Raw genomic sequence first — 8460 nt, 5'->3', positions numbered from 1 at the left:
TCAAGGAGTTGGGTTCCAGAGCCCAAACTGTGTGCGGAGGTGAGCCCGACTATTTCTAGTCGGTATCTCTCAACCTCCCGCAGAAGCTCAGGCTCCTTCCCCCCGAGTGAGGTGACATTCCATATCCCGAGAGCCAGTTTCTGTGCCCTGAGATCGGGTCGCCAAGGCCCCTGCCTTCGACCACCGCCCAATTCACACTGCACTGGCCCCCTACGTTTCCTCCCGCAGGTGGTGGGTCCACGGGAGGACGGCCCCACGTCGTTCCTTCGGGCATTGCCCAGCCAGGGCCTGTAGGGAGAGGTGCGGCCACCAGGTGCTCGCGTGCGTGTCTCAACCCCAGGCCTGGCTCCAGGGTGAGGCCCCAGCTGCGCCAAACCGGGCGACGTAGCTGGCCTTGTTTTAAATATATTCATAGGAGGCTTGTGAACCGCTCTTGGTCTGACCCGTCCCCTCGGACCTGTTTGCCTTGGGAGACCCTACCAGGGCAATTTGCCCTGACAACATAGCTCCTAGGATCATTTGGGTACTCAAACCCCTCCACCACAATATGGTGGCAGTTGTTTTTTTTTTACAGAATGTAGATTCAGTGGAGATGTTTTTTTTTAAATCTTAATGACAAAAAAAAATCAGTGCTCTGTAAAGTCAGTCTTTAACAAAAAAGGAAACCTAAAGTGTTTACACCTTCAACCTCTACATTTCCAACAGAAGCACAAAAAAGAAACTGACACAAATGACCACAGCAGAGACATCCTGTAGTGCTGATAATCATGCTTTATTAAATCAATAATTGGACAAAAACTCAAAGAGGCTGCGAAAAAAGTCAACATTACAACTCTAACTTCAATCAAACCAAAGTGCCGGGCAACACGACACGTGAGACCACAGCAGTGGTTGGTTTTGGCTGCGGTGCATCTGCTTGGCAGTGCCCAGCTTGACTGACCGGTGAACTTCTAAAAACTAACACACAAACACACTGCAGACCTCCAAGAGACAGCTCTGCCTCTGCAAACGAGCGCAGGATGGACTCTTGTTTAATGTGATTGGCCAGGTTGGTGGTACGACTGCGGAGTCGAACGAGCAGTCACTTGCCAGAAGCAGAGCACAAAACAAAAAAACACGGGTGCTCAGGGAGTGCAGGCCGCTCGCACTGTGAGCATGTCATCAAAATGGCGGTATGACATAATCAGTCAGAGCGCGAGGTCCAGTCATCCTGCTTACATGAGGGTGGATGCAAACAGCACTCAGGACCTCACACTGTTGTTACAATGCAACAGCACTGCTCTCACTCTCCAGCAGTGCGTTTATGGTTTTGTCTCTGATTGAGTTAACATCAACAGGGAGCCTCTCTACCTGTTGAGGCAATCTTAAGACTTCAACTTATCGTTGAGGCACAGAGTTTAGTTTCTCGGTTTGACAGGGTATTCGTTCCTGGTGGAACTTTCTCCTGTTAAACCACATTTAGTTTCATTTTGTTTTAGTTAATATTATTGTCATAAATAACAATGCATACATTTCCCATAACCGTTAAATTCGGCTATATACATTATGTACATGTCACAGAAAAATGGATCAAAAATCCTAAGTCATAGTTATCCAATATGGCACATTTTATAACAACTTTAGACTTTAGTCTAGTTTGGCATAAATTAATGTCAAGATTGGTACAAAAATAGTTCATATTTACAAGAACAGAAATCCAGATCTTTATCAAGTAGATTGTTTTGCTCAATTAATAAATAAAAAGGCATGGAAGTAGGGTATCAGGGAAGATTAGATTTGTTTTTTGTTTTCTTTTTTACACCGATCGAATGCTAATGTGAACAGTTGCTGTGTCTGATCCAAGCTCACTGGACAGTTTGAGGGTGTAAGTTCCAGCGTCTTCCTCCTTGACCCCAGTGATAATGAGGGTGGTCAGGTCCTCCGTGGTCTCTATGTGGAAGCGTCCGCCAGCAGTCACCTCGATGGTTTTGCCGCTGCGGGACCACTGGATGTGTTTTGCGTCGCCGGAAAAGGCACAGGCGACTGTCAGAACTTTTCCCGGCTCGATGCTGATGTCCTCCGGCAGAGCCTCGATCCTGGGGGCAGAACCTGGAAACCACAGTACATGTGCATCAGCAGCAGGTTTGTCTGCCATCAGATAACTTCTGTTCTGATTTGGCGCTATATAAATGAAACTGACTTGAACTGACTGTGAATATTAGTGTGGAGGTGAGGAAGCTAAAACAGCACGACCTTTACAAAGGCACGAACTCCAAAGACCTGCTGTTTAGAGACCATATCTTACCAATGGTTCTGAATGACGATCCCTCTGTGTGGGAGGCCATCTCGGTGAGGCTGCTGGAGCTCATTGCGTAAGCCTCAGATGTCACTGAGGACATGCTGGACATGGACATGGTCTCAAACTTCATCTCAGCTGCCATGCTGCTGAAGGAGCTGGACTCCATCATGGATGACATCTTTGCCTGCTGGGTGGAGGAAGAAAAGGAGGACGACTCCTCCATCATGTGAATCTCTTTCTTCATCATCATGGATGACGCTGACTCTTTGTGACTCATCATCACTGATCCTGTTGGAGGCGGAGATGGAAACAATTAATATGTAAATCTTCCTAATGACTTTCTATTCAGATTCATGAAATTGAACTAAACATTCTTGGATACTTGAGGCTGTTGCTCACCTTTAAGTGCCAGTTGCTGCTCACGGTAGGCTGTGATCTTCATGCGTATGGACTGGAACACCTGTCCAGTGAAGGAGAAGGAGGATTTGGATACTCCTCCCTCTGATGTCATCTCACAGGTGTACTCACCCTGATCACTGTCTGCCAAATCATGGATTAGAAGGCTGCAGGAGCCCTCAGAGTAGTGCATCTCAAAGTGGCTGCTCTGCGAAAGTCTCCTCCCATTGACGTACCACACCACCTCCCTGACGCTGCTCTCGCAGATACAGGACATTCTCACTGAGCCCTCACAGGCCTCAGCTGTTAGCTGACTCAGGACCTTAGGAGGTTTGGGGGTTGGGGATTTGACAGTGGGTGGAGACACAACCCTCTTGGGGGACATGATCGGAGGAGGAGACTTCATCCTAGGAGGTGATTTGATTCCCTCGGGCTCAGGGGACTTCAGGGCCCTGGGTGATTTGATGCCAGAAGGTTCTGGGGACTTGATTCCTTTTGGTGTTCTGATTCCAGCAGGTTCTGGGGACTTCACACCTTTTGGTGTTTTGAGTCCTGCAGGTTCTGGAGATCTGATGCCCCGAGGAGATTTCACTTCCTCAGGTTCAGGTGACTTCATTCTTTCTGGAGACTTAACTGGTGGTGGTGACTTGAGTCTGGGTTCTGGAGATTTTATACCTCGTGGAGACTTAACTCCTTCAGGTTCCGGAGATTTGACACTTGAAGCTGGTGATTTTAAGCTAGGTGCTGGAGAGGGTGCAGATGGCTCAGGAGACTTCACACCTGGTTCAGGGGACGTAATACTTGGAGTTGGTGATTTAATTGAAGGCTCAGGGGACTTGACACAAGGTTCAGGTGACTTCACACTGGGGACAGGGGAAGTTATTGAGGGAGCAGGTGATGTGACTGAAGGCTCCGGTGACTTTACACTGGGAGTGGGTGACTTTACAGATGGCTCAGGAGATTTGACAGCCTTAACCTCTTCTTTGGGAGCTGCTCTGCGGATGGTTAAAGTGAAGTGAGCCTCCTGTCTGCCTGCTGAGTTCTCTACCACCACCGTATAACTGCCCTCATCGGAGGCTGTCACAGAGGAGATCTCTAGGCTGGACTTGTACTGAGTTGTAGTGACCTGGACACGGTGAGATGAAACAATAATTCTGCTCTCATGCATCCATGTTACAGTGGGTGCAGGTTCCCCATCAATATCACAGGAGAATCTGGCTGTCTCTCCCTCTCCAATGGTCACAGATTGGGGCTTGGTGAGGATTCTTGCTGGAAGAGAAGGCTTCACCTTGTGGACAGAAACTTCCTCAGCTACAGCAGCAGAAGATGACTTAAGTGTAGTTTCAGATGTGGTGTGCTTCCCAGTTAGAGAAAATTTGTCCGATGAGTAGGAGGAACCAGATGACAGGTATTCAGCAGAGGCGTACTTGATCGATGTGTCATACCTCTCAGCAGAGGAGTACCTCTCAGAGGAGGCAGCATATCTTTCACGTGTGACAACCTTGTGTGTCTGTGTTACCTTAGACTTGCTCTCCTCCACTTCAAAGTGGGTCTGGGAGGCATAGCCAGATTTGAAGTGAGTGGTGTGATAGTGGTCAATTCGAGATACCTCAGGGACAAATGCTTTAGGAACTTCCTCATCCCTACGGCGAGATGAGAAGGTGGTGTAGCCACCACCTGACACATCCAGGGTGGCATAGTCTGATGCCTCTCCCTTGGAGTTGGAGCATACGCAGCGGTATGTGCCACTGTCCTCTTCTTGGCAGTCCAGGATACCGATGGACAAAACACCACTCATGTTGGTGAAGACATATTTCTCGCTGCGTTCAGAGATTTCAGTTCCATTGTGGAACCACTTGACCTCAGCCTCTGGCTTGGCTTGGATGTTCAGGGTAAATTTGGTGTCTTGGCCAGTTGGTATGCGATGAGACCTCATCCTGACGGTCACACGAGGAGCATGGTCAAGGCTGAAAGGTGTCTGGCTAACCACCTGGTATTTCCTCTCAGACTTCAGAGCAGCCTTTCTGGCTTCATAGCGGGACATAATGTCAAAGCGGGCAGAGCGCTCAAACCTGGAAGAGGAACGAGATGATCTCTCAACTGATCTGATGGGACTGGGAGAGCGGGGACGAGTCCTCTCTGGAGTGGGGGACCTCCTCTCAATGATTTCTCCCTCTACTTCCACAGGAGGCCTGGCACGTGGTGGTCTGACCAGCTCTGAGACTGGACGCATAAGCTCGATGTATGTGGGAGATAACGACCTTCTCCTCCTCATGAACTGAGAAACAGTACGTTTCTTCTTTGTCTCAGCAACCTCCACAGCCTCGTGCCTGACCTCCTGCCTCCTCTCTTCCAAGGCACGCCGCTCAATGCGGACAGGGCTACCAGCAGGAGAGGCAGAAAAGCCGAGCTCCAGTTCATCCTCCAGCATCATTTTCTCCTCCTCTGTTCTCCTCATTGAAAGGTAGTCGTCCACAGGCATCAGCAGCTCCTCATCACTAAGGTCTCCTAGAGATCTCCTCCTGGATCTGAAGGAAACCTCAGATTCAGGAGAGGGTGAACGCCGTGCGGGCCTGACAGTCTCCAGATCATCCAGGCTGAGTTTTGGAATACGCCACCTTGGCCTGTACTGGTCAGTGATTCGGGGAAGGGGCATGACATAGAACTGTTCCCACCTGGACAGCCGGATACGTCTCTGCCTCTTCTGCACAATCCTCTCCATCCTCTCTGGAATCTCATACTGGTCTCTCAGCTTCCTGTACCACTTCATGTCTGAGAGAGGCACAAACTGTTTGATAGCTTTGTCTTCATCCACAACTCTGGGATCATGAACTAAAGGCTCAGGGATCTCATATGGCATGAAGATCCTCCTCTCCTCCTCCAGTTTCTTGGTCTCAGACTTCTCCACTGTGATGTCAAACTCACCCTCAACATTCTTGGTACTCACTGCAGGCTTGTACATCTCTGCAGCAAATTTGAGGGCCTCCTGGGCGGTGGGGTTGAAAGGTACAAGCTCCTCAGTGGCAACAATTTGCTGAGCCATCTTGTTAGTCTTTTCAATTTGTTTCTGTATGTGTCTGTGTTTCTCCTCCTCGCTCTTATACTCTCTCCTGGTGTAGGTAAGGCGGTCAACCTTCAGTGTAGCCTGGCAGCTTGCAGAGCCAGCAGAGTTGGTTGCAGTAACCTTGTACACACCAGAATCCTCAAGGAGAGTCTCTCTGATGTGGAGGACATGGTAGTCAACATCCTCCTCTATGACAACGACCTTGGGACCAAACTGTAGTGACTGACCATCCTTCTCCCATTTTAGAGTGGGTGTTGGGATTCCTGAGACTCTGAGTTCGAAACGGACACTATGCCCCTCGATGCACTCAACATTAGCCAGCAGCCGTTTGAACATGGGCCTCATAGTTTCCTCCATAACAGGATGAGGTGCCACAGTGAGACGGGCCTTGCAGCTGTCCTCTCCAAAGTTGTTGTGGGCCATGACAGTGTATTCAGCATCATCATTCACGTCCAGGTTGTGGATCATCAGCTGGTACAGACCCTTATCACTAGTGAATGTGTACTTGCTGTCATCATCACCTGGCTTGATTCTCTCACCATTTTTGAGCCATGTTACATGAGGCTCCGGGTGCACAGTAATAGTGACACCAAAACGAACATCTTCTCCAATGTAGGCAGTGCGGTTGTAGAGAGGTAAAGTGAACTCTGGTGGTCTCTGCAGGAGTTTAGTCTTGTCAATTCTCTTCCGCATTTTCTTGATGGAGCGGCTGATATAGTGCTCTCTGATGCTCCTCACTGTCTCAACAAAGAGCTCTCCATAAGTACTGTCCTGTCCATCATCGCTCACCACCTTGCATCTGTACACACCATCATCACTCTCTTCAATGTCCTTTACGTAGATGCTGGCAAAACCATTGCTGTAAGTAATCTCGTACTTGGGGCTTGGGTGTAGCTGACGGTTACCGAAGTACCATGACACCTGTGTACTCTTGTCATAGTTGGCAATGCTACAAGTAAATCTAACATGGCCACCTTCCTCAGCTGAGGCATGCATGACTGGACCAGCGCGGAGGCCATGGTACTCAGTGCCAATCTTCACTTTACCCACAGCCAATCCTCTCTGGTTCTTGAAGGCGCCACCATAAGCTACACGAGCTGCTGATACAATAGTATCTATCCTCTTCATCAGAGTCTGGTAGTACCTTCTGTGTCTCAGTGTCCTAATGATCTTATTGCTGACATGTTCAATCTTCATCTTGAGCCATGGGTGCTCCAGAGCCTCATGCGCAGTCATACGGAGCTTCCTGTCCTTGACTAGAAGTCTATCCACAAAGTCCATAGCCTCCAGGCTAATGTCCTTAAACGCTTCACTGTCAAAGATGTACTCACAGTTGGAGATGTTCTCAATCATCTTTGTAGTGGATTCTGCCACAAATGGATTAAGGCCACTGAGCAGAACATAGGCCATAACACCAACAGACCACATATCAGTGGCTGTTGTGACTAGGTCATGGCGGTGGACCTCAGGGGCACAGTACTCTGGAGCTGAGAACAGCATTCTGATGTTTTCCCCTGGGACTAGTAGCCTAGCCTGGCCCATCTCAATAATCTTTATAGTGGTGCTTCTCCTGGTGGTGTACACGATGTTGTCTGGACGGATATCAAAGTGGCCGAAGTTGTGGCTATGCAAGAACTTGAGGGCAGAGCAGACCTGTCTCAGGTAGCGGACAATCTCCTGCTCTGTCAGCTCAAAGTTGGGGGTGCCAAGGCGCTCGAAAATGTCAACTCCAGAAATGAATTCAAAGATCAGGATTATCTCCTCCATACTTTCAAAGTATTCATGCAAGTAGATGATATTCTTGTGCCTTGCTACATTGAGGGCCTCAATTTCCCGAAGAACCAACTCACGGTCAGTTCCTTTGACTTTGATAAACTTGGCCATAAAGGTCTTCTTTGTGGCAATCTCTACGCAGCGGTGGACTGCTCCAAACTGGCAGCGAGCAAGCTCCTCAGAAATGATGTACTTAGAGGACAGCTCCTTCACCTTGTAGAACAGAGCCTCATCCTTGGTGATCTCTCTGGTTTCATCCACTTCCTCGTCATAGTTCCTAATCACAGATTTGTCTTCCTTTGTAGTGATGGGTTCAGTTGGCTCAGAGGGGGGGCTCAAGCCAAACTGATTCTCAGCAATGACACGGAACTGGTACTTAGTCTTTCCAAATATGTTGATGATGGTGATGCTGCAGTCAGTGGTCTGTCCAGCACGGATCCACCTGTCAGCAGTGGTGGGGCACTTCTCCACAATGTAGCTTATGATGTCGCTTCCACCATCGCTGGCAGGGGGCTCCCAGGTCAGGGTTATGGAGTCCCGTGCAATGTCACTGACTACAAGTCCCTTTGGCGCTTCAGGTATGTCAGCCACATTCACCTCAATGGTTTGCTTGTCCATTCCAAACCTGTTCTTTGCAGTGATAATGTAGTAGCCAGTGTCTTTCCTCTGCACTCCCTTCTGGAAGACCAGGGAAGTGAAAGACCTTGTGGTGATGACTTGGTGATAGGCAGAGTTGGACAGGATCTCTTGACCCTTCTGCCAAGTGATTGCTGGCTCAGGCTTGCCAGAAATGGGAATCTTGATGGTTATGTGATCACCACGGACAGCATGGACTGCTCCCATTCCCTGGAGCTCTTTGGGCAGGTGGATCTTAGCAGGAACTAGAATTAAAATCACAAAAAATGACATTGGTTTGTTATTTATTGACATTTTATTTTAAGGACTTACA

The 8460-nt window shown here is 48.8% G+C and overlaps 1 protein-coding gene across 1 annotated transcript in view; it reads right to left on the bottom strand.

The window, feature by feature from the left end:
• Positions 1 to 753: 753 nt before the first annotated feature.
• Positions 754 to 8460, bottom strand: part of LOC121194072 (titin-like) — a 183268-nt gene continuing 175561 nt past the window's right edge. The window contains exons 210-212 of the mRNA XM_041056636.1: positions 2678 to 8392; positions 2285 to 2566; positions 754 to 2088 (exon numbers count right to left, since the gene is read on the bottom strand). Coding sequence (XP_040912570.1) covers positions 1796 to 2088; positions 2285 to 2566; positions 2678 to 8392 — 6290 coding nt within the window. The 3' untranslated portion in view covers positions 754 to 1795. The remainder of the gene's footprint in view (positions 2089 to 2284; positions 2567 to 2677; positions 8393 to 8460) is intronic.

This window comes from Toxotes jaculatrix, chromosome 15 (assembly GCF_017976425.1).
Source record: "Toxotes jaculatrix isolate fToxJac2 chromosome 15, fToxJac2.pri, whole genome shotgun sequence".
Taxonomy (NCBI): domain Eukaryota; kingdom Metazoa; phylum Chordata; class Actinopteri; family Toxotidae; genus Toxotes; species Toxotes jaculatrix.
Note: the sequence above shows the minus strand (reverse complement) of the source record. Positions and strands in the feature narration are given on the sequence as shown.